The 26,426-nt window shown below is 38.2% G+C and overlaps 1 protein-coding gene across 42 annotated transcripts in view; it reads left to right on the top strand.

The window, feature by feature from the left end:
• The window catches only part of TCF4 (transcription factor 4), a 373,037-nt gene that overhangs the window by 295,543 nt on the left and 51,068 nt on the right, over positions 1–26,426 (top strand). For all 42 annotated transcript variants that reach the window (XM_003926049.4, XM_010336782.3, XM_003926050.4 and 39 more), the window contains 2 exons: positions 21,113–21,218; positions 25,059–25,192. In XM_003926049.4, coding sequence (XP_003926098.1) covers positions 21,113–21,218; positions 25,059–25,192 — 240 coding nt within the window. The remainder of the gene's footprint in view (positions 1–21,112; positions 21,219–25,058; positions 25,193–26,426) is intronic.

Genomic DNA, 26,426 nt, shown 5'->3' on the forward strand with positions numbered 1-26,426 from the left:
CAGAAGCGGCTGCTGGAGGAATTGGAACAAATAGCTGTGTGCGGTGAATGGTTGGGTCCTGAGCTGTACATTTCACCACAGAATGAGCCTTGGTTTGTGAAACTGACATTCTGTTGTGACTTCTAAATCCAAACAAATCTCTGCAAATTTCTGCCCGATCGAGTTAATAAGAAAATATATACATGCAGAGGCGAGAGCCGTATGCTACTTGCAGTTCTGTCAGTGCTGGTGGAAATGAGAGACGGATTTTACCTACTGTATTACATTCAACCAGCAATTGGCAGAACCCCCAGCTCAGCGGGTTTTCTTGACTTTTTTTTTTTTTCTGCTGTGATAACAATGGGATGCAAAAAGAGCTTCAGAAAAGGAGAGCAGCAGATACGGAATTGGGGTCACTTTTCTTCTAATTGCCTTGTAATTGGGGAGTGGTTTCCACTTTCCCACTGTCTCACTGGTGGGAGGGGAGGAAGACAGATGTGGCTTGGCAGTAACGAGCTTTCTCTAGGCCGGATGTGCTGAGGGACCAGGGGGGTCAGTCATTCCCTGCTCTGGGCCTGTGATCTGCTTCACACCTGTGCTCATTTTCCCCCATGATCGATGACCTTGTATTAACCCAGAGTGACCTTTTTGCCTTCGCCTGTTCTCTGGGACGAGCTCTTGGCTAGTAGACCCTCCTTTCGCTCTGATTTACAGGTGGTTACTGGAGCCACATACACTTGTTTTTCATGGTGCACTGTGCACTTAGCAGCCCGGCAAGACCTGCAATTTCATCCCTCTCCAGGGGCCAAGCAGGGGATTGGAAGGTGGGAGGGAGGAGGGTGCCGCGAGAGAGGCTGCTGTGTGCATGTGCTTTTCTATTTTGTGGCTCATATGGTATCAATTACCATTTGATGGCAACGCCAGGCCTGAGGCCCTTCGCATGTTTGTCCTGTGAGAAAGATCTGGAAGAACCGACATATGGTTTTGATTGCAGCAATTGCAGGTTGATAGAATGAACGCAGGGGTGAGGTGGGTGGGTTTTCCTTCCGGCCCTTTCCACTCTGGGTTGCTAATGTGCTTCGCTTGTGGAACTGGTCTTTTCATCATCCATCCCCTCCCCACTTTCCCCCTCCTCCACCCCCCAACTCTCTACCACTTTGCATTCCCTGCCCCTGCCTTCCAAATGACCGCCAGGAACATGTGGCCCACATTAAGGACCTTCAATTAAAACAAACAAAAAAAATTGTCCACTCTTCTGTTCAATTCCAGAGCAGGTCAGTGCATCAAAATGGTCAGAAGTATACCACAGTTAAAAAACAAATGCATGGCATGGAGGGCAGATTCCCTCCAGAAGCTTGGGACATGTTTTAAAATGACTATTAGTTCAGGTTGTTAAACATCGAAATGATGCCGAAAAATAGCAGCGATAGAGATTAATGTGTGGTGATGCGTGTGTGTGTGTGTGTGTGTGTGTGTGTATGTGTCTGTGTGTATGTGTATGTTTCATTTAAGAAACCTCTTGGAACTTGAGCATCTGCTGCATAGGGGCAGGAAGATGATGACAATGGTAAGGAGTTCCTTGAGGTTCCATCTTCCAATACATCCCAGGCCATAAGATGATAGAAAAGCAAGTGAGGCATGTGTGTGTCTATGAGCGTTTCCCTTCAGAAGGAGATGTTGGAGACTCATCTTCCATACACAGTGACTTCTCTCTTACTGAATTTGTGATGGTAGGGGGTGCTCCTCATTACTGCGGCTCAGCAGGGATTGCATCTGTGAATATGCCAAGGGAGGGTCTACTATTGGGGAACAGAGAGGCAAAGAGGAGAAAAGAACATTATAGACACTTTGAATGTTATCCAGCAACATTTTTTTTGTTTCAAAGTGACATGCTTCTATAATGCTTTCAAATTTACCTGTCTTGTAATCTGTTCTAAAATGGGTAGCCCGTGAAGTTTTGACTTTTTTCACTTTGGCTATTGCATTTCAAAATATTGCTCCCAATTAGGAATTTATACAGTTTGAAACAGTAACGTGGTATCTCATGAGTAAACTCTACCATCAACATCTTCCTTCTTTTAAGCTGAAAACCAGCAAACCAGAACCGAAAGGAAGAAAAGGGCAGAAACATTGCCCCCCAAGAAAGTTTTTGTTTTTTGTTTTCTTTTGAGACTGAGTCTCACTCTGTCACCCAGGCTGAAATGCAGTGACTTGATCTGGGCTCACTGTATCCTCCACCTCCCAGGTTCAAGCAGTTCTTCTGTCTCAGCCTCCTAAGTAGCTGGGATTGCAAGCGTCCACCACCACACCCAGCTAATTTTTTGTAGTTTTAGTAGAGATGAGGTTTCACCATGTTGGCCAGGCTGGTTTCAAACTCCGAACCTCACATGATTCCTCCCACCTCAACCTCCCAAAGTGCTAGGATTACGGGAGTGAGCCACTGTGCCAGGCCAAGAAAGTCTTTTAAATGTGAGATGAATTAGTTGTGATGGCCAGTTATTGAAACCTATCACGCTGGCCCTAATCACACTGCTTGACATACTTTTTCATGTTTATTTTTATATTAGAGCTGGTATAAAATATCTAAATATATATATATATATATATGTAGTTTTTACTACCTTCTTTATCCAAAGATAGTAAAAACTCAAAAATTAAATTACTGACCTAAATTGTAGGGAAATGCCTGCATGATAGACTTGAGAAAGAAAACCAGCCGTATCTTTGCAATGGTTACTGAATGTGTGTCTCCATAAGGCTCCATTTTTTTTTTCCTTGCTCAAGCTTTCTCCTTATAATGTAGAAATCAGTGTATTAAATAATTGTGTCCTTTTAAGAATCTTGATGACAATTAAATTTTGCTATTTCAGAATCTTCATACAATGGGATAAGTGTTTTCAGAGATACGTTTGAATTGAGAGTAACTGACGACTAATTGATTTTCTCTAGTCACGTTTTAATGGTAGCTATTTGGTTATTTGCCTGATATTTAATGCACACATGTATAGCCTTAAATCATTCAATGTGATAGCCTAAGACAACATTTCTGTTTGCTGCTCATGCCACTGGATTGGAAGTGATGTATTGAGAAGTTTAATTTGCTGATTTAAAAAAAAAAAATTGCTTTCCTGGAATATGTAGTATTGGAGCTCATAGTAGAAAACTAGTATATGGGTTGTGAGTCTGTCTTGGAACATGGTGGGTCACTTAACAGCAGCTGCGCTGGAGAGATATTTGATTTGAGAAGACTTTTTTGAATCTTCTCAGGCCTAACACCATTCTGGTTTTGAAATGGGAAAACGGAAAAGAGTTTTAGGGAATAGAGATATCTCAGCCTTGAAAGGTAGCATAGGTAGAAATCTTTCCGTTCTCACTCAGATTAACCAGCATTCCTAATCTGCCTCCCCTCACAGAGGACAAAGAGTCTGCTGGAAATGTGGGTTCATATTTGTAGTGACACACTACAGAGGCATGAGATAGTGTTAGATACCAGCCGGATGCTTCGTGCCCAACATTAATTTGGTTTTCAGATTGAAATTTAGAACAGCTTACAGAGGAGCCAATCTTTTTTATATAGAGCGCCTTTAATAAAAAAAAAAGGGTTCACTATTAAAATCTGATTCAGTCTTCTAAAATAATATTATATTCAATAAAACTTTTAAAATCATCAAATTTAGGTAGATATCAATGATGTTAAAAGATAAAAGCCTTCTTACATGTAATATATAGTGTCTTAAACATTATCTTTTAAAAAGAGGATACTGCTTATGCCAAAAGTCTGAATATAGGGAAACGCAAACTAACTGTCCTTGGAAGTCCTAAAAATTATTAATGTTTTCTTCGTGTGTTTTTTTTTTAGTTTGTAGTTATTCACAAATGGAGAAATATTTATAAAATTATATTATGACTTGTAATACATACAAACAACCATTAGACCACACTTGACTCAGAGAGTTACATTTATAAATTGAGAAAGGAGGATGCCAGCACAATGCCTAATGGAATGGAAAATTGTGCTTATTTTCAAAGGACTCTTGGAGAGGGGCTACTTTCCTCTCTCTTAATACCCAGACCCCCTCCCTCAGCCCAGACACTGAGTTACAGAATGCATTCACTTAGTGTTTGAAGAGCTCATCACCTCCTTTTAAGATCCATTCTTATTATTCATACATTGCAAATATGTACTTTTATATCCACAAGGAAGACATTACTAACTTCAAGAAGGGCAGTGTCACCGAGGAGCAGAACAACACAGTAAGATACAAGCCTGCTAATGAAAGAATTATACTCAGACTTTATGTGATCTAACAGTTGAACAAAATTTGAACCTTTGAGGAAAAAATACTGGGGATTCTTCTAAGTCTTCCTTCCTTCCTTCTTTCCTTCCTTCCCTTCTTTCCTTCTTTCCTTCCTTCCTTCTTTCGTTCTCTTTCTCTTTCTTCCTTTCTTTCTTTTTTTTTTTTTTTTTTTTAATATTTGGAAATCATGGCTTCCTGCTCCTAAGAGGGTAAAAAGAAACCTCAAAGAAAAGACTCTAGGCTTTCTGGACATCAAATAGTTTCTACAAAACAACATTCTGATGACTTGCATGTAAATAAATCAGAAACATATGAATCAAACTTCTCTCGAAGTCCATATGGGTTGGAAAATAGAGAGAAGTGCTGAGAAAATGTGTTTTAGGTTTTGCTGAGCCCATGACATTTGAAAAATAGTATGAGACATTGAACAAATACAAAGCATGGCTTGGCTCACCCATTCCTAATATTAGCCTTCTTGTTCAATGGCAAATCAGTTTACCATGTGCCTAAATGTGAGCCACCTTGGTGCGCTCCCCCACACTTAATTACTTGCAGTTTAAATTTTTTTCAATTAGGAACTCAAAAATAACATTGTATTTCAAGGAAATGCAAATCTGAACATTTTCTCACCTGGTTTGTTCACCTCAGACTATTTTTAAAACACCACAGATCATTTCATCTTAGGAGCAGTCACACTGATGTGGCCATCTTTGGTGTGGCTGGCATGTAACAGAAGAAAAGTATCATTAGTAAGAAACAGTCTCCAAAGACAGTATTCCTATCAAATTGAAGTAAAAAACCACTGCAGGTAAAACATGTTGCAGATGAAGGATGCCCTCTCTTAGCCACATAGTGGAAGCCGGATAACACGTTCCCATGCTTAAACCATGACTCGAGTCCTTGCTCATTTTTACCCCTGAGCTCTGGGGCCCTCTAAGCAGTGGAAGTTTTCATTCTCCTTCCCACATTACACTGAAGGCAGCTAACATGAGGGATTCTGAATCCTGGGGTTCCTCTGCATCTGGCTTTAAGTATAGGAGCAGAACACAGGGAATTTAAAGAACAAAAATAGCCAGAGCTTCAGGCTTCTTCCACTGATGGTAAGTCATTGACATGCACTTGGATGAAATTCTGTTATCTGTTCTTTGGACTGGCACTATCGCCTGAGATTATCAGTTTCAGAGAGTTACAGAGAGGCAGTAGATTTCATCTTTCCTATTTCGGGAGGAGTTATTTTGGTTGTTTAAGAAAAAAAAGCACTTTAATGTACTTTTCCTAACTCCTTCACTCAGATGCTGAAAAGAAGCTTGACAGAAGAAAGTAATTCAGCTAATACTTATCAAATGCCTGCTATGAGTACGGTGTTAGAATATAACTCTGATCAAGACAAACATGAAATAGGCAAACAGACTATTATAACCCAGTCTGATCATGCAATGATTGGGGAGTACAGTCTCCTGAAGGTAGATTGACAAAGGACAACTAGTCCACATTTGGCCTTAGAGGAAGTGAAGTGCAAGGATAAATGGGAGTCAAGTTGGCATAACTCAAGGGTTGTAACTGGAAGCAGGTGAGCATGGCACATCCGGTGACCCAGAAGTAGTTCAGAACGCCTGGAGCTTATGGTACAAAAGGGTAACAGTAAAAGATGAGACTGAAAAGATAAACAATGGCCTGATCAAAAAGCCACTTGTGAGTCCTATTAAGGAGTTGAGATTTTATCATGAATGTGACAAGGAGCCTTTCAAATGGGTTTGCGGGAGATGTAATTGAATTTAAAAGTCCAGAGGGATAGGAGGACCTGGAAAACTTAAGAGTCAGAGGAGCCAAGGGAAGCAGCTCTGACCAGGAGGAAATTGTCAACAGTGTCAGATGTTGCTGAGAGATAAAAGCCACATTTGGCTGCAGCATCCAGGAGCTCTTGAGCAGTTTCATTGAAGTAGTGGGTGTGGAAGGAAGGTAAAGAAGTGGAGAATGGGCATTGCAGTGTAATCCATCATCGTTGTCATCATCGTCATCCTCATCGCTGGGAAATGGGCATCAAGTATCTTATCTACCAGACCTAGAGAGTGACTGGGAAAAGAACGACACACGTGGTCTGGGAGATTTGAGAAAACAGATCATAAATATAAAACAAGATGGCAACACATAGTATGACACATGCAAAGGGCAGAATGAGCAGTGTAGGCGAATGGGATGAAGAGCAGGAAGAATTAGGGGGCAGGTAAAATGGGAGAGTTTTTCAAGCAGGCAGTGCAGCTCGAGGTTTGCGTTCTGTGTGGGGCCTCCTTGTAAGTCAGTTCAACGTGTTTCTGAGGCTGTATCCAATGGCAGTCGGAAACACCATCAAAGGTGATGCATGGTCTTACCTTGCCTGTGACTTCTGATTACATTTCTGAATTTTGGGAAGAAGATTAAAGTCATAAACCGACTCTTGGCTTTTTGTAATTTCTTGCAATTGTTATTTTAAAACTCCGTGCACAGAGGCCAAGGCAGGAGGATTCTCTGAGGCTAGGAATTTGAGACCCGCCTGGGCAACATAGTGAGACCCTGTCCCTACAACAATAAAATAAGAATTAAATTTGGACACAGAAACTGAGAGACAGATATCACAAATACAGCAACTCAGAGGTGATCAAACATTCTACATGGATGAGCTTCTGGAGCAATTCTGCACATCCAGTGTGGGACAGCTGTGGAATTGCAGCATGATACCTTTCATATCTGTGTCATCTCCGTGTGATACCTTCTTCCTGGCACAAGGCCAGAAGTTCACCACATGCATGACACCTATGGAAGCCACTCATGATTCAGAGAACAGTTTCTGAAAAAGGATATATGAAGTATACTTCCCTTCAGAACTAAAATTCTGCTGCATAAACTTTGTACGTGAAGGAAAGGACTGGTTCTCTTCTACTTTGGCTGACTCCCTTAGTTGTGTACTATTTATTGGGTACCTGCTCGGGCAACCCATTGTGTTGGATGTGCTCTAAACCATAATCTTTGCTTCTAAGGAGCCCATAGTATTTATCGGGGGATAAGTCTTAGATAATTCATGTAAGATAGGAATTTCTTTCTCTCTCTCTCTTTTTTTTTTTTTTTTTTTCAGGCAGAGTCACACTACGTCACCCAGGCTGGAGTGCAGTGACATGATCTTGGCTCACTGCAACCTCTACCTCCCGGGTTCAAATGTTTCTCATGCCTCAGCCTCCCAAGTAGCTGGGATTACAGGCACCCACCATCATACCCGGCTATTTTTTGTATTTTTAGTAGAGACCAGATTTCACCATGTTGGCCAGGCTGGTCTGGAACTCCTGACCTCAAGTGATCTGCCCGTTTCAACCTCTGAAAGTGCTGGGATTACAGGCGCAAGTCACCACTCCCAGCCAAAATGTGACTTTCTAAAAGTAAAGTCCTTGGAAAATTTAGAAGATTAAATATATTTAATGAAAATTGATTGAGCTCATTCTTCTCCAATATTTGGTCCATATTCCTGTCCATATTATACTATTAGTACACAGTCGTGTTTAGACTTTTTGGAAAGAAGAGCTGAATAGATTATCCACATGTCAAGAAGCTTTTAGTTTAAGGACACTGAGGTTGATCAACATCAAAAAATATTTTCAGCATCATTCAGGTGCTGGACATGCTCTACAAATTAAATACCTTAGAGCCCCTACTTTTTCAGTGTTTCCTCAGTGTCTTATCTTGTTGCAGTGGTAAATGTTATGAACTAACGTTTTTCAAATGAATATTGTAAGAATCAGAAAGAGGTTAAGAGACCTGCCTATCTGTGGTCAGTTCATTACTGATAGAACCAATTCTAGAAAGCTGTCTCCTGCTCTGTAGAGCACATTAAGGACCATTATTTATAGCCAGTTGGCTCTCCTAAGATGTTTTGGCAATGATGGAAAAAGCATAGGTTCACTTTCTTGATAGAATGAGGAACGTTGAGTTTGCTAACAGAGAACATGAGTGACTTTGGTAAAAGAGCAGTTTTTATTTCAGTGGAAAGGCAGCCTCCTCGCCTAATAATAGCTACATTATTTACCTAAATGTTCCATGTAGCAACTGATAACAAGACTTAACTGCTTAAGAAATTTGGCCATTATCTTGTCCTCTCTACTAGAATTCCATCTCCCTACTGATGGGCCCTTGCTAATATTTTTTTACTGAAGGACAATATGTAAGTTAAGAACCTGCTACTATGGTTATTTTGTATTTTTTTAATGGAGGTCAAAGTCACATAACATAAAATTAACCATTTTGAAGTAAACCATTCAGTCATATTTAGTACATTCAAAATGTTGAGCAATCATTACATCTGTCTAGTTCCAGAACATTTTCCACAGCCCAGAAGGAAATACTTAACCCCATTCAGCAGTTACTTCCTATTCCCCTACTTCTATGCTTTATAAACCTTTAATTTTAATGTTATCATATACACACGTATACATGCTATATACACGTATTCATTTATGTTTATTTATAGATTAGGAAGTTCCAGACAGAGGACCTAATATTTCCTAATTATGTAAACAAAGAACTATCTCTTTTAATGGATGTTTCTCCACCAGTAAAAAAGAAAAATAGGAAACATTCCTTGCTTTTTTTAACCTTTCTGTATGTTTCTCTTAAATTCTTACTGGATACTGATTTATCAAGGAAGACAAAAAAGACAGAAATCAATTCTGAGCCTTTTGTTGTGTAAAACTGCTGCTTTTCTTGGAAAGACATTTTCTCTTTAATTTCATCAACACTGAGAATTTTAAATGACTTCTTTCAATTTTAAACAATCATCTATCTGGGTTGTACATTTCTATTTTTGAAAATCCAAAATTATTGAACAAAGTAGTTAACAAAGTTTACATTTCTTGGAAAGAAATATCAAAGGGTCATTCTTACTATAATTTTTATTGTTAAAGAAATTGCTGTTGTTCACGTTTATTTATGCCCTCCTCATTCCCAAAGAATATTTGAGGTAGCCAGTAGCACATTTTTTAAATTAGGAAAAAATTAGATAAAAAAAAAATACCTAAAATTTAAATATTTAGAGAAAGCTAACTCAATTATATTTTGAGTATGCCTGAAGTCATGAACTAATTATTGTTGATCACTTATTCTTCTGGTCCTATTTCAGGAATACTATTGCCTTTCTTAATATTTCACCTCCTTTAAGAAGTGTTTTTGAATAACCCTATAGGATAACTTTCCTTACATTTCTTTAGCACATATGGTTTGTGCAAAAGACTACTCACTTTAACACGTTTTCTAGTTGCTTGTTGTATCTCATAAATCTCCCAACTAGCTCCTAGGGAAAATTCTGCCCTTCCAGTTTTTTTTTTTTGTTGTTGTTGTATATAATTTACCAAAGCACCTAACCCTTTTGCTAGCTAGAAGCTCTGCTCTGAGTTAAATTTGTGAAATATTGTTGGTTGATTTCACCTAAAAGTTTGCTCTGGGCATGAGGGAAGGGGGTGGGCATTTGAATGGATAACAGATAGAGAAGCAGCTGATTGGACATGGATGTTGACAACTTGCATACTTATTTTTTTCATTTCAATCTGTGCCACAGAGTCATACATTTGGTAATTATTTCATGCTTTTGTTTGCAGTTGAAAGTAGTTAGGGCCGTATGTTTTGACAGAAAAAAGATAATTCGTACTTTTTTTCGGCTTTGTGAAAGGGAAGATGGGGTAACAATTTTACAGTGTACCATGCCAGTGATTCCTGTTCAAAACTTTACCAGATTGGAAACTCACTGTTCATAATAATTCTCTTGGTAAGCAGAAGATGAAGGCATCTGTTTAAAGCACCCAGAGTTAAGTTTGATGCTTCAAAGCACAGCAGAGTTCATTTATAACTCTACTTAGCACTAGTAGATATCTTTTAGAAATACAAAAAGTTGTCCACCAGATTTCTTAGACTGTAGGTGATTTGGAAGGATGTTCTGGTCAAATGCTAACTTCTGACTCAGGATTTAGAGTGAAAAGACCTAGTTTATATCCCCATTCCTGCTGCTATTCAGTCACGTGACTCACGGAAAAGGAAGGCACTTAACCCACTCCAAGCTTCTGTTACCGTATGTATAAGATAGGTGGCATGGCTGACCACTTGGATGGATAATCCATCTCAAAATGATGATTAAATATGATTATGGATGAAAAAAAGTCTTTTTGATCGAAAGTGCTATGAAGATAGGAACTTTTAGTAATGGTTAGAGATAGAATTTTGTCATTTCCTTTATGTAATTAATTTCAAGATCAAAGAATATATTTAGAGAAGTACCTATGTATTTTCTTTTGTGAATTGTTTCTTTGAGTATTCTTTTTCTTTTTTTTTAATGTCTGTTAGAATCTTGGTCTGTCTTTTCATTCTTGCTTGGGTATCAGTTCTTCAGAGTGTGACTTTCTGTTTGTGTCTGACGCAACTTTCTTCTTGATCACTCTTGCTTTCTAGGAAGGAATAGATACTTAGAAATGATGGCTTTCTGGCTGTCTGTGCTTATTAGGTACGATCACAGCATTAAAGACATTTGGGACTGGAGAGATAAAAAGAGTGCCTTTAGGGTTGTATGCAAAAGGTTAAACTATAACGTAGTTAGCATTTTTCTTTGTGCTGCTTTCCCTTCTTGTTATCCCCTCTTGGTACCCTCATACCTTCTCTGCTTTCCAAAAATGCTTTCTAAAAATTGATTATTGGGAAAAGATCTGAAACCTTATTGCTTTGAAGTGTAATAACTGCTAACAAACTGTGACAGCATTTTCCAAAGACAGGGAGTGGTTGGAGATGTGATGAAAAGTGGGTTTGTGACTGTGGAAACTCTTCCAGGGATGTAGGCTTTTAACCCTCATGATAATGTACCTTGACAAAAGTCTGCAACAATGAAATTAACTTGTTCACTCCAATCGTATCTAAACGTATTTGAGCTTACGTCCTTTCTTAAGGATGTTAGCTCTAGGCTTCAGGCATCAACCTGTGGACTGAAGTTTCAAAGGGAAAAGGGTGGGGAAATGGTGCTCTTAAAATCCTTAGGACCATTATAGGTAATTCCATGTCCTAAAGAAAGCTCAGCCCTAAACGTGTTAGAGAAGTGGAATGCACTAAAATCGATTTTGGCAGAAACAATGAATGTTTATCTTTCTCTGTGCTGTGATGTTATTCTTAGTTTGATGTGTATCTTGTGTGTGGCGTGTTTATTCATTCATGCATGCATGCACTTAGTAAAAATTTGAGCCTATTCTGTGCCAAGCATTACATGCACACACACATTTGCCCAAGCACACCTGCACATTTTTTTTTTTTTTTTTTTGAATGCTGTTTTTAATGGTATTGTTTCTGCAATCGGCTATCCTTAGCAGGCTTCCTTAGTGTACAATAGGGTATAGAGGAAACAACAATGAACACTGGAGTAAACCTAAAATTAATTTCTGTTTTTATTGTAGAGTCACAGAATTTGTTTTCATCTGGAAGATTTGCTGCTCTCATTTAATTGATAAAACAGTGCTTTCAGAGGTCGCAAAGCTATTTTTTGGCAGATAAGGAAACCTATTTTGATGTTCCAACACCTCCTAATGAAGCAGTAGTCGTCATCTAAAACAAAAATCAGTTGGTTGCTAAAGGGGAGAACATGTTGAGATGGGAGATGATCTGTTAGGCATAATTGACAATCATGAATTTGATATGATAGATGTAAACAGAGATATAAATAATTTAGTCACATCTGTTTAAGATTTAAGATAACCAGAAGCAATAATGGTTAATTGAAATAATATATCAGGTTCTCCTTAACATTACCTTGAATTTCTTCTGATGTGCATTTGGTAAATACAAGTTTGGAAACAACTTAGTTAGGTGTTTAGAACATATTAGAGTTGTGATATGCTTAGCATCCCAGTCTTTTATCTGTGCCAATCCTGAGCCTGGTAATGAAGCCAACTCCCACATGAGTAAGTAACATAAGGAATGTAACCAGGAAGAAGTCAGGGTTTCACCTGGACCAAATTTTAAGCAATTAAGTGTTTCAAGCAATATTTGGCCAGGTATAACTTAATCAGTTTAAGGCACTCTCAGCCAGGGCCAAGGTACTCATAATGTTGGCAGTGGGCATTCCTCTGATACACTACATTGAAAGTAATAGGAAACATAGAGTGTCTGCTCAGTTATTGCCAAGAGCAAGAGAAATGCAGGTGTAAAAATAAAAAGAAGTATTTGGAGCCAGAGGCTAGTACACATAGACAAGACTGTATTCACACTTCACTTTCATACTTGAGATAATAATATGGTGGGTTTTAATCAGTTTAGTGCATTGGTATTTAGTCATGGGTCTGGTTTCACCACTAAGCCCTAGTGTAACTCTCAGCCGATTACTTAACCTCTCTCCATCTCTAGCAGTATTAAACAAGTGTATTAATACCTGCTGCATCTTAGCTCAACTTCATGTCTGGAAGACATGTTACTGCTTCTTGGAGTAACACACGAGAACCTCCTTTGTGCTGTCCTGAGATGGTCTTGCGTTCTTCTCTGCGGGCAAAACAGCACTAGGCTGCTAAATGGCCAGGCAGTATGGTGACCTGGGACCCTACAAAGCTGGGTTTTGATAGGAGTCCATGAGCAGCCTGGAGAGAATTCTCGGTTATCAGGAGATACTGTTATAGTAGTTAAAAACTCAAACTCTGAAACAAGAATACATGGTTTTAAATCTCAGTTTTGCCAGTTTATTAGCTGTGTGACTTTAAGCAAGTTACTTAACCTCTCTGTGCCTCAGATCCCTTAGTTGTAATAGTGACTAAGCTGATATTTAGAAGCTGAGAAAATTATGTGATTTTTGTGATGGGATATGTAGATATTTATGTATATTTGAAGTGATTCGTGTTCTAAATATATTAACATGCTCAGGGAATTTCTTTTTGGGGAAATATGTATATTCTTTTTCATAGATTTTTGTGGTGCATCCGGGTAGAGGGAAGATGGGCCATCACTCAATGAGTAAAACTAAAATACGAATATCATACACATGAATGGGACATTTTTACACATTTTGATAGTTGTGAAACACTTTTTAAAAAAAATATTACCAATAAAGTTAATCTGAGGAGTAAATCTCTTCTTACCATGTATTGTTTTGGTTACTTAGAACTACTTGGTTAGTTCTTTTAAATACTTCAACTGATTTAGGTAGAGTAAAAAGTCACAATTTTAAAAGCTTACACCTGTGAAATGTTTCCAGTTATAAGAAATACCCTCCTATTTGTCAGCATTCTGAAGGCATCTATGTGTTATTTCTTTTTCTTTTCTTTTTTCTTTTTTCTTTTTTTTTTTTTTTTTGATACGGAGTTTCGCTCTTGTTGCCCAGGCTGGAGTGCAATGGCACGATCTCGGCTCACCGCAACCTCCGCCTCCTGGGTTCAGGCAATTCTCCTGCCTCAGCCTCCTGAGTAGCTGGGATTACAGGCGAGCACCATCATGCCCAGCTAATTTTTTGTATTTTTAGTAGAGACGGGGTTTCTCCGTGTTGACCAGGATGGTCTTGATCTTCTTGACCTCGTGATCCACCCGCCTCAGCCTCCCAAAGTGCTGGGATTACAGGCGTGAGCCACTGCACCCGGCTATCTATGGGTTATTTCTAAACACATTTCCTATTTATGTGATAACAGAGGTCGCCCTTTAACCATCACTTGGACATGAAGGAGTGTTCTTCTTCCTCTGTTAGTAAATATTCTTTGACTTGACGATATTGTAAATACGTCAGGTAAATGAGCTTGGATCCTATGGTCTGGGTTGGGTTTTGGTTGTTTGCACTCTTGTACTGTTCTGTCCTGTGCCTTTGAGTATGATTAACTGTCTTGATGCCTCATAGTCCATTACGCAACTCGACTACTTCAATCTCAAGACTGATCTTTTATGCCATTTGACTGCCCATTGGAATCTTTAAGTTGGCAACTTAGAAAAGAGTTTAGGAAGGAGAATGCCAGGAGAACTGGCAGAGAAGTCAGGAGCCTGGGCTCTGTCCAGGCCCTGGGGTAAGTCCTATCTCACCTCTTCCTTTGACTCCCTTAAAAAATGAACTTGAACTCATTTGAGCTTTAAAGAGATGATGCCAAGAGGCAAGACAGAGGGCAGCCGATGTGGAGGTAGCATGAAAGAAAAAGGAGTGTCTAAAAATAATAATAATAAAAGTGCTAGAAAAGGATGTTTACAAATAATACTAAAAACTAGGAAGAATGTGGAGTAGAGGGACCCAATTATCAGTAATGTAAAAACTACAGCAAACAAAAAGCTAAAAACCTACTCAGTTTTTATTGTCCATAAAAAGTGATCACGCCATGTCTTAACTGCAATTCCTTTGTCAAAAACACCAGAGGCCAAGGACCAAATTGCAGATTAAGAGTTTCTTCCTTTCGCTTCCTACATATCCAGAAACCTGGGCTCATAGACACTCTTCCATGGTGTGTTGTTTGGCACAACTTGCAAGCATTTTGGCAGATGGTCAGAAAAAAAGACTTAAAGAAATACACAAGAGTACACAGGACTCTAAAAATAAGAAATAAAGCTAAGACCTCAGTGTTCCGCCATTCAATACAATCAATATTTATTGAACAGGAGTTATATGCCGGGTAGCAGGGATACCTAGAACTTGCCTCTTGCACCTGTACTCTGGAAGAGTTCCTGCTTCCCCAGCCTCAGGGAATAGCAAGTCTTAAACGCAGGAGGCTTACTGTGAGAGCTGTCCTGATAGTGAGGGGCAAACATGGCTCAGTGCCTTCCTCATGGATGAACTGGACTCTATACTGGGACTCCCCAGTACACCTTTTTGTGATGGTGGGAAAGTCCTATGCTGGTGATGTTCGGTATGGTAACCAGCGACTGCATGTGGCTGTTGAGAACTTGAAATATGGCTATGGTGACTGAGGGACAGAACATTCAATTTGATTTAACTTTTATTAAGTTTAATTCAAATAACCATGCATCACTAATGGCTGCCAATTGGACAGCAGCTTTCTAGACCCATTGTTAAAAATAATTATAAGCAATGCGTACCTCTTAGGAGATAGAATTAATAATCCCATTTATTGAGTGCCCATGACAGAATTAATAATCCCATTTATTGAGTGCCCGTGACAGATTAAGAATTATGTTTGACATACATTATCCCTGATCCTCACAAGAATGGCCCCATTTGACAAATAAGCAAATTGAGGTTCTGAGACATAAGGTGCATTATGTACCCAAAAGAAATTGTGAGAGCTGGAATTTGAAACTAATTGGTCTGACTCCAGAGCCGGGTGATTTCTGGTATCCTACCAAATCTGTATATGTAGTATCCAGAGGCTGTCTCTTCTGAGTACATCTTCTCTTTGCTTTATGTATTAGTTTATGTATTAGCTAGCAATGTCTTTATCTTGGTCACAGAGGACAATTACAGGGTCCATCTGAACTCTTCTGAATGTGGACATGTCACTGCCCTGGAACCATTCATTTTTCTTACTAAGAACCATGTCCTTCAAAAAATATTGTAAGAGTTGAGGGTCCAACCCAGCTTCCTGAGTAGTAAGCTAATCACCTGCAAGTATATTTCCCCAGTAGATGCTGAGAAGCATCAAAGCACATGGGTAGTTCTGTGGACGTCAGTGACACACAGTTAACTCTTGGCATTTGAGTGTTTAACTGTCACAGTTGAGGACGTTTGTGGACTCTTCCAACGTCTGAATTACTGAATGAGCCTTTAGTACTTGGGCATCTGTGGCACAATTCTGCTTTGCTGTTTTCTGCTTTCCGTAAAGCGTACGGTAACTCTCTTTAAGGTTCTGAAAGCCTCACTTACAATGTCTCAATGACGCTGAACTGATTTCTCTTTGGAAATGATATATTCAGATGATACTTGCAGAGTCTCCAAGGGGTAGTCATGTGAAGGAGCAGTAAAGGCCTACTGGACAATCGGGTGGCTACTGCCCATCCACACATGGTGATGTGATAACGAAGCCATTGATCCTTATTCCCTCAGAGCTAAGGTTTCTCCTTCAGGAAGCAGGTTACTTAACATATACTTGATTTCACCATAACATGTATTATGACATTTTATTTTCTCAAAAGGTTATTATCAGACCCTGCAAGACTACTTCTCTAAACTATGACCAAAGTATAGCCTCATGTTAATAGCTTAAAATAGCTTTTCTTTACCCTTTTCCCTTTAAAAGCAAATAATTATTTTTAATGGAACGATCATAGACTTCGATGATCAGTTCACGCCCTTGCTTTACCCCTTGAAAAAAATGTGTAACATGCGAAGATAGCTTAACATTCCTGAGTCACATTTGTCTAAATAATAAAAGCAATGGCAGCAAGACTTCATCACTAATGCCTGATGTTTTTGTATGATTAATCTTTGCCAGGTTCCATTCTAGTTTCTTTACACCTATTAGACCATCGAGTTCTTTCAAGAACATTGCATAGCAGGCATGGTCATTTCCACTTTACAGGCGGGAATCTGAAGACCAGAATTAAAAATAACCAGTCCAAGATTGCCTAGTTAATAAATGATACTACTCGTAGTCAGACACAAGCTGGACTGGGCTAATATAGATGACTTTCTTGTGATACATCAGCCTGGTGAAATAAGAATGATAGTATTAATAATATCCACCTTGTGTGATCATTTTGAAAGTTAGATATAACGTATGTGGAACTCCTACCACCAAAGTCGTTCCACAAGGGGCTTTAAACAAATGGTGATCATTATTAATTTAAAATGTCCACAATTGAAACTGATATGCCAAGGCCAGTAAAAAATGGGAGCTTCATAAGGAAAAGAGTAGGAGGTATACCTTTGTTTCATTTTGTTTGCTGATTTATGTGCTTACTTGGTATTCTTTTCTGTTGGGCACAGGTTTTATTTAGAAGAAATTAAATTGTTTTTTCTTTGAGTGCAGAAAGAATAGTTGGAAACACTGAATGGAATAGCTGATGTACTATAGTAATACTTCTCAGATTACCCCCCAACCCAAAAATTAAGTCTGTAAAATGAAAACTTTTTGTAAACTCTTGTCAGTTCAAGGTTCAGTGTTATCTAGAGAGTTTTGTTAAACTCAGGATTTCTATATGTATGATTTTCTCACAAATGGAGAATTATAAGAAAAGAGATAATGGCACTAAGTTTTCATATTAAATATACTGTGTTACTAGTTTTCCACGAAGCTTTTACTCAACAAATAATTTACTAGAAGAGCTGTGACCTCGGAGTTTGACCACGTCTTCCCATTTCCAATTTGGCAGCAAAAGTTTCACACTTCTTTAGTTACTCTTGTGGGAGAAATCAGAATGTCAATAGTCACCTTGATCTAAGCCCCTTATTGGAGAAAAATTCAAGGATAGATTTTGGATTTTCCTCATATTTCATTACCGCAGTCACTCCAATACATGGTACTAGAATTTGGGATTTTTATTTCATTTTAGATTGGACTGATTTTCCAGTGTTGTTCATTAAAAACAATTCCAACTCTTTGAAGAGATCTGGGATGGTTGTTATCCTATTAATTAAATGAAGCTATTTTATTTAGCAATTATGTTGTTAAACTTTCCATATACTTAGAATAATAATACTGAAACCTGAATGGATATGAGCTTTTCTTATTGAATTTAGTGTCATTATTAAATGCCTTATTGCAACACATACTTTGAAGGCATGATTGAGAAACTGACAAAAGAGTTGACTGAAGTAAAAATAATGAAGCAGTTCAATGTTTATTCAGGTTATGAAAGATTAAAACATTAGAGATAAACTGAACTGTGAACATTATTATGATCATGGTGTTTTCATAAATACCGTTTTATGTCTCCACCACCATTCTAAAAAAAAAGTACTCTGGCCATGCGTGGTGGCTCATCCCTGTAAATCCCAGCACTTTGGGAGGCTGAGGTGGGCCGACCATGAGGTCAAGAGATCAAGACCATCCTGGCTAACATGGTGAACTCCATCTCTACTAAAAATAAAAAAATTAGCTGGACGTGGTGGCATATGACTTTAGTCCCAGCTACTCGGGAGGCTGAGGCAGGAGAATCGTTTGAACCCAGGAGGTGAGGCTGTAGTGAGCCAAAATTGCACCACTGCACTCCACTCCAGCTGAACAGCAGAGTGAGACTCCTTCTGAAAAAAAAAGTAACCTATCAAACAGGGAAAAATAAAAGTAGGTTGCTTCGACCATTTCATTATTGAGTTTTGTTATATTTGAAATGTGGGAGGTTGAACTAAAATTTGTTGGTTCCATACTTTAAAAAAGAATAGTTATATGTGATATTTATTTATTTATGTAAACAAAAATACAGAGATCTTATCTTGAAAATAACTTATAAGGTAAGAATGATAAAGTATCTAAATGGAAAATGAATAACATTGTTCCTGATTTGTAAATTATGATATAAAGAAAATATACAAAATATGTAGAAATTCTCTATATAAAAAAACTAAAAGGGGTTCATTTCTTATGAATAAAAAGTTTCATCTTACCTAAAACGTCTTCAACTGGCTACAACAGGAGAAAAACAGAAATAGCATAAATATCCTGGAAACTTACAATTCCATAGATACTCTTCTCCATGCAGCCAATATTTAAGAATTTGGAGTAAGTGACTTATTCTTACTTATATATACTCTCATATATTTGAGCTTGATTAGAATTCATAGTCAAAGTAGCCTCCATGTTAATAACCAAAATTAACCAAAGATTTTTCCTTTTCTTTCAAAAGCAATGCCAAGTAATCATACCCTAATGGGGATGGGGGGAGGGGGGAGAAGAGATAAACACTATTGGTGTCATCAAATGGTATTGACATAATGATATATATGTTTAAGGATAATAGAATATGTCATTAAAATTAAAGTATATATTAAAATAATTGATTTCAATTATTTTAAAACATAAGGTGATTTCATAATATGGATCAGAGATTCTTTTCAGTTTTATAGTAAATATATATTGATTTCTGAAATTTTGGGATATTCCATAGTACACTTAACTTAATCCTGAGGCCAGATTGTGGTCAGGCTAACAGCATGTAGATCTGTTATAGTCATACTGCAATCATTCTGTCAGTTTTCAGTCTCCCCTTTTCTAGGTGATATTTCTTTCGTCTTGTTACACTCAAGACCTTCTGTAAATATCTTTAGTAGTAACTCCCAAACTGTTAGTTAATAGTTCTCAAGAAAATTCTGAGATTTGGTTGACAGAAATTAGATTATTGGTTTGTTTTTGAATTCCTATTCAAAGTTTTTTTCTTTTATTCTTTGTTCCTTAAAAACACTCAAAAACGGTTTTTTTTTTCCCTTATTATAAGCCCTGTGGAAATATAAGCAAATCGCTGGTTATACATTTAAAATGCGATAAAAATTACAAAATAAAGTCCAATGAAATACAGGGCTTATAACCATTAGTGCCTTAAGAAAAATCCCCGTTTTCTAAAGTGCGCATGGGCTTTTCTGGTTTGTTTTTGTTTTGTTAAAGCTCCAGGACCTCCCGATTTTCAAGGGCACTTTGGGGCATGGATAGTGTTTATTTGATATATGGACAGAGATGCATATTTTCCCACATCTGTCTCTGTGGACCTATCCTTTGTGAAATCCTAAACCTTGTATTAATGCTTAGTTTATGATTCATGGTGTTCTGAGAGCAATTATATAATTTTTCTTGGGGTGTTTATTCGATGTGCACTGTAAAAAAAATAAGAGTTTTTTTTGGTAACCCTGTACTTGCCTTTTTATTGGTGAATTTCTTTTCCTTTTACTGTGACCTGTGAATATCACTGTAGGCTCACTGCCAATTTTGTGAGCCGCTGCCTGCTTCAAAATGGAGGCAGGAAGGTATCCATTTTCATCAAGAGGATGACAGTGTTTCAGTCTTTCTGACCATCTGGAGAGAGGAACTTTGAGAGCAAAAGAAAATAGGGATTAAAAAAATTATATTTAGCAGAAAAGGCAAGAGGGAAAACTAATTAAAGTTAAACTATACCTTATGAATTTGTGCTTTTCTACTATGCTGTCCTGTTTAAAGAAAACATAAACAAGAAAATACACAGGGTATTTTTATAAAGAATTGATTTCCCACGTCTCATGAGTATTAGTAAACGAATGTAAGTAAATTAGCTTTTTGGCACACTTTTTAAGTTTATTGTACACACAAATATAATAAGCACAAAAAAGGAGGGCTCCCTCCTCCCGCTTCCTATGCACACGCTGATTGTTGGTGGTCTTCTGTAGATCCAGGCTTTTAATGGCCTTTTTCATGCATCTCTGCAAATAGCTGACACTGGGAATTTAATATTCTAAGATATATTTATCACTTTCTGTGGTTTGGATAGTTCATTTGTGTTCTCTTCTCTCTCCCTCTGTCTCTCTCTCCCTCCACCTCCTCTCTGTAAAAGTGAAAATTTTAATTGAAAGGTAGAGATTTTACTCTACCATTTGAAAGAGGTTTGATGCATATCTTTCTGTTTTTACTTTTCACATGCTCATGGGCCATCTGTGTTTAGAAGAAAAAGAAAGAAGGGCTTAGACTCACAGGATTACCCTATGGGTATTATATAGTGTATTTACAACTAGACATGGTTTTCATCGACTGGAATATAACACACCTGGTTGTTTTCTATTTGTTACAAATACACTGAGCTTTTGTTTTGTTTTGTCTTAGTGTGCTTGGAAAGGGCCCTGTTTCTAGGGTTTGTTCAGATTTAAACTGGGAAGGGTAGAAATGTAGCACTTTCTGCCTACGTCTTATAAAAGAATGAAGCTTTGAGATGCTTTGGTCAATGCAAAAAGCAAAACTCGGTTGGTTCTTTCTCCTCAGGTCTATGCTCCATCAGCAAGCACTGCCGACTACAATAGGGACTCGCCAGGCTATCCTTCCTCCAAACCAACAACCAGCACTTTCCCTAGCTCCTTCTTCATGCAAGGTAAGATGCTGCTGCGTCTGACAGAAAGGCCACTGGATAGCATTTCCCTGGGTCACTTCATGTCACAGATGGGGCAAAAGAAATATAATAGTAGGCAAGTGTAGACTTTTTGAAGTCATGCTCTTCTTAGGGACTGAATTCCTTAAAAATTAATGTATTAATTAGAAGTGTACTAAGCCTTTCTTTTCAGTTGAACCCCTTTGAGCCATAATGGGTTAAGATTAGATTGATCTGGCCGGGCGCGGTGGCTCAAGCCTGTAATCCCAGCACTTTGGGAGGCCGAGGCAGGTGGATCACGAGGTCAAGAGATCGAGACCATCCTGGTCAACATAGTGAAACCCCGTCTCTACTAAAAATACAAAAAACTAGCTGGGCGTGGTGGTGCGTGCCTGTAATCCCAGCTACTTAGGAGGATGAGGCGGGAGAATTGCCTGAGCCCAGGAGGCGGAGGTTGCGGTGAGCCGAGATCGCGCCATTGCGCTCCAGCCTGGGTAACAAGAGCGAAACTCCGTCTCAAAAAAAAAAAAAAAAAAAAAAAAAAAAAAAAGATTAGATTGATCTGCTTCACTTAAAGCTGATGCTTCTGATTGCCTTCCACGCACCACAGGACCAACCGTTTCAGCATCTTCACCATCCCTGAGACAATGTAGCTTTTTGTTTCAAAGTGGTTCAACTCCATGTATGTTTTGAACATCCTGGATTTAGCCAACAGGGAACAAGTTGCCATAATGTATAACCTTATATAAAATTTTCATCCACTTACTTATTTGTAGGTAAGAACAAGGGTCCAATATGAAGTAACCTACCACAGACTGGAATATTACACGGCAAAAGCTCTGTCCCAGCAAAGTAACTGGCTTAGGATAAAACACCCAACTTTTGGGGGAGAAGACAAATACAGAAAATTTACAGCTCTGTGGTAGATGAAGTATATTTGTTCTTTTAATCGTCTAGTATGTTTAAATACATGGATGTGTGCCCCCACAACCCTGAGCTTGTAGTCTTACCCACTGATAACATACAACTTTCTGCTGCTCAAAAAAAGACCAAGACATTTGAAATGATATCAGCTACTTTAAGAATGGACCACTTGGAGGATGCCTCTAAGGGCTCCGCCCTGGTGTGCCTGTGGCACCTATTTTCTAATGTAATTATCTTGTTACCAAGTTAATGCCCTGAATTTAGATGTGGAATTTACCAAGAACCCCTTTGTGGAAAACTTTAACGCTTTTTGCCCAAATGTGAAAACTTTATTTGCATAAGCCTTGTCTACAGGCCATGAGATTTCTTTCTTTCCGCACTTCTAGGAAGGGCCATGTCACAGGAAGGGCGGCACACTTGGGGCAAAGAGTACCAGGGAAGCCGCCTGGTGTCTCGCTCAGATCATAGTTAGACACACTCAAAATCATTCTCATTGAAACATTTTAATCTTCCTTCCCTTCAGTGTGTTAGCTCTTTTAGTTTGTTAGTTCACATGTGAAATTTCATGGAAATCTATAAAATTAGATGGAATGGCTCTCTTAGGAATACAGAGACTTTGTCCCACGCATAATAGAGCTCCTGTGTCAGGAGTCCTTTATCTGTGTGACCCGTCCTAGGTGTAACTCTCAAAGGGACACAGCAGGCTGTGTCACCTGGGTGTGTTTTGTGCCATGACAAAACCCTTATCACCTTTAGCTATAAACAGTAGCTACCTCAGCATTGCTCCCCTCTTTTGTGAGCAGTGGGAGAGATTGTCCTACACGTGCTTACAGAGGTTGGCCACTCAAGGACCCATCACTCAAAACAGATTGCAATTGAGGAAATTGATGGAAGGATACATTTTTTCTATCTGCCCAGGAAAATGGCTTTCTTGAAGGGTGCACGTTGCAGGGGAGGCCAGGTAGATGAAATCAGTAGGCTCCTTTCCCTAGCAGACCACACAAAACATGGAGAAAAAATTTGTTCGTCTGCATATGCATACCCAAAAAGCAAAAAAAAAAAAAAAAATTGACATTTATGATGAGCACAATTAATTTGCACACGTCTAATTCTATTCTTTCAAAACAACATTATGCCAAGATCATGGGATGTGATAAATATTAATTTACTGTGAAAAGCATAATTTATGTAAAGTATGTATTTTTATAAGTCTGCACCGAGCAGAGTATTCTGTGTTAACAATCCTAAATGCATTGCCACCGAGTGTATCACATTGTCAGGAGACTCTTGTTCAGTGATATATGTTTTCAATTTATTTGTCATATGTGCCATCTATTTAAAATGTTAGTGATCTTAAACATCATTATTTGAATATAAGGTGAGATTTAAACCTCTGTACTCTAAGGACTCAAACTCAAGTACATGAATGACAACTTTTGAAAAAAATCCCGTGTTTTTACATGATGACCACAGAAACAGTTACATCGTGGTTGTGTCTCAGATCAGCTTCCCTTCAGTAGAGGGTTACGTGGTGCCCTGAGAACTCAAGACTTGCAGGAATATGCAATTAAGGTGAAAGATATTCCGAAACTGCCTGGGGCATATTTTAAACTCACTACTGTGGCCTCTTATTTTTAACTTTAATTTCCATCTTCTAGTTAAAACTCCGAAGTTGTCAAAATCACAGACATGATTTTGCTTGCATGGTTCTTAAAGAGAGGAATCTACAGACTATTCCCCCCTCCCGATCTGAAATGAGTCCAGTTCCAAAATTCAAACTTCTGGATTTAAGAACTCAGTGAAAAAGAGCTGCATGAAATACACTGTCAGATTTAACGTTTCTCTTGCCTGACTTTTTAATGGGCCTTTATTAAATAAAATGTTACGGTGAAAATAATCTTATTTTCAAGAAAGCAATAGCTGCTGTACACTTAACAGCCAGCTGATGGCCTGGTATATACCTAGTAGTCAATACTTTTTGTTAAACTATTGAAAAAAAGGAAAAATGAATGAATTTAGCAGTAATGTAGTTCACCTTATTCTTTAGGCTTGGGAAATCAAACCTAAACAGTAGCAATTGCTAATAATAACCTGTAGGCCAATAGGCCCACAGAATGAAAAAAATCTGTAGGAACGTTTTTAATGTGGTGTTAACAGAAGGTTATCCTCATATTAAAAGATAATTTATATAAGTTTTATATAATTTAAACCTCTATAATTCATAAATCATTTTATAAAATCCAGAAGCTCTCAGAATTTTCTGTAGTATCATAGCCACCTAGGGTATGTGCATACCCTTTGGATTGCTGCTGAAGGTTTAAGATAGTTATATACCTATATACCAAAAACTAAAAATAAAATAGCCTAAGAACTATATATTTGAGATTCATCTTCTCTACATGCCATATAATTCCAACTTTAATTCTATTACATATGTCGCAAAAATGAAATTAAACATTTTCAACCAGAGATTTTTTTAAAATTAATATTTATTTATTTACATGCTTTTAAAACTTGTCAACCTTGTAATGTCTCAAGTACTTTTCTCCCCAAAGTTTAGGAACAATTTAACTTTTTAGTTGGTTTTCATAGAGTAATGGATTAGAAGACTTACAAGAAATACTTCATTTAGCAGCAATTACCTTGCTGACTTGACGTAATTCTTGGCAGAAATATACTCTGTTGTTCTCTACAGTCGAATTTTTACTAAGAGCACTTTAACTTTGTTAAATGTTTATATTTGTTGGACAATATAGAACCACTTGGGAAGAAACGATGACTGTCTTCCGATGTAATCAGCTAACCAACACAAAGATGAATAACACGTCAGGAAGTTATTTTCAAGTATATGAAAAAACCCTATTCTATAAGGCAAGGCTGGATGCCTCAGAAAGTCATGGTTCTCTTTGTCCTTTACAGATGGCCATCACAACAGTGACCCTTGGAGCTCCTCCAGTGGGATGAATCAGCCTGGCTATGCAGGAATGTTGGGCAACTCTTCTCATATTCCACAGTCCAACAGCTACTGTAGCCTGCATCCACATGAACGTTTGGTAAGGCAGACGTACACGGTAGTGGGAATATCACAGCTACTTTATTAAATCTCACCCTCTGTCTTTCCATGCATGTACATGAGGACTCTGCACGTAAGTGCAAAAATGGCACACATCCATTATTTCTATGTTGCATTGTTTCTGTGATCAAAGACATAGCAGGATCAGATCACCTTTGGAAACCCTTCCAGAGTCTCTCTGGAAGCTCATTTGTTTATTGTGTTTTGTTCTGTGCCTTCTTTATCACAATGTCAGCTTCCTTAGGTACGTAAATACATACTTATTTGAGCTGCAGAATCTTAGCATGGCAGTTCCTGGTCATTTTTTGCTGGCTGTAGTTTCAAAGGATATGCTGCAGAGGGCAGAGTGATGGTCAGTAGGTTACATACATCACAGAGGGGCAATTTGTTTCCCCTTGACTAGCTCGTATCAGCTCTGGCCTGTTGTGAAGTACCCAGAAGAAGAAGTTTTTATATTTTCTGTAGACTTCCATCAGTAAGAGAAATCATGAAGTTTCTACATGGATCAGATTCCCATTTTTTAGTATTTTAACTAATTCCCATCCTAGCCTGCCACTCATACTCTGTTTTCCTCACTCCAGGTGAAAACTGCTGGGCTCTAGAGTGTTATATCTTTCCTTACTGAACATTTCCACTCTGTCCATCACCTACATTAATCTATTCTAGTATGGCTCTTTATCTTGGAGGAAACAATTCAGCTGACTTTTTCAATCCTTAAATACCACCGTAGCCCAGAGTCCACTGTTGAACTTAAGTTTGTCATTAAATGGAGGAAAGAGCCTAGATTTCGAGTTAGGTTTGGGATGCAGATAAGATGGAATTTGAGTCCCTTGTGCAATAACATAGTTTAAAAACTGGGTGAACCTCAAATCCTACAGATGCACAAGCATGAGAGAAATCGAGTGATCCTGGGTGATACATGCACCATGACTCTTCATCTTGCATTTGCCCTTTTTTCTTCTCATATCCACATTTAGGTGTCTTTCTCTGTTCTGATAAGGGAAGTCGTTCTGGATTTATGTGGTCTTTGCTCTCTTTTGCTCAACCAGTACTGATAAAAAAAATAGGTATCTGATATCCTACTCCAATAGTCAAAAAAATTCCAGAAGTTAAGATTTCTGATATCCTTGAAAATCCATATTTAGTTGGTCCTAGTGGTGGAGATGCTAAGTTGTCAGTTAGCCTATACGTTCCTGAGAAGCAAACAGTAGAAA

The sequence above is a fragment of the Saimiri boliviensis genome, chromosome 13 (assembly GCF_048565385.1).
Source record: "Saimiri boliviensis isolate mSaiBol1 chromosome 13, mSaiBol1.pri, whole genome shotgun sequence".
NCBI lineage: Eukaryota > Metazoa > Chordata > Mammalia > Primates > Cebidae > Saimiri > Saimiri boliviensis.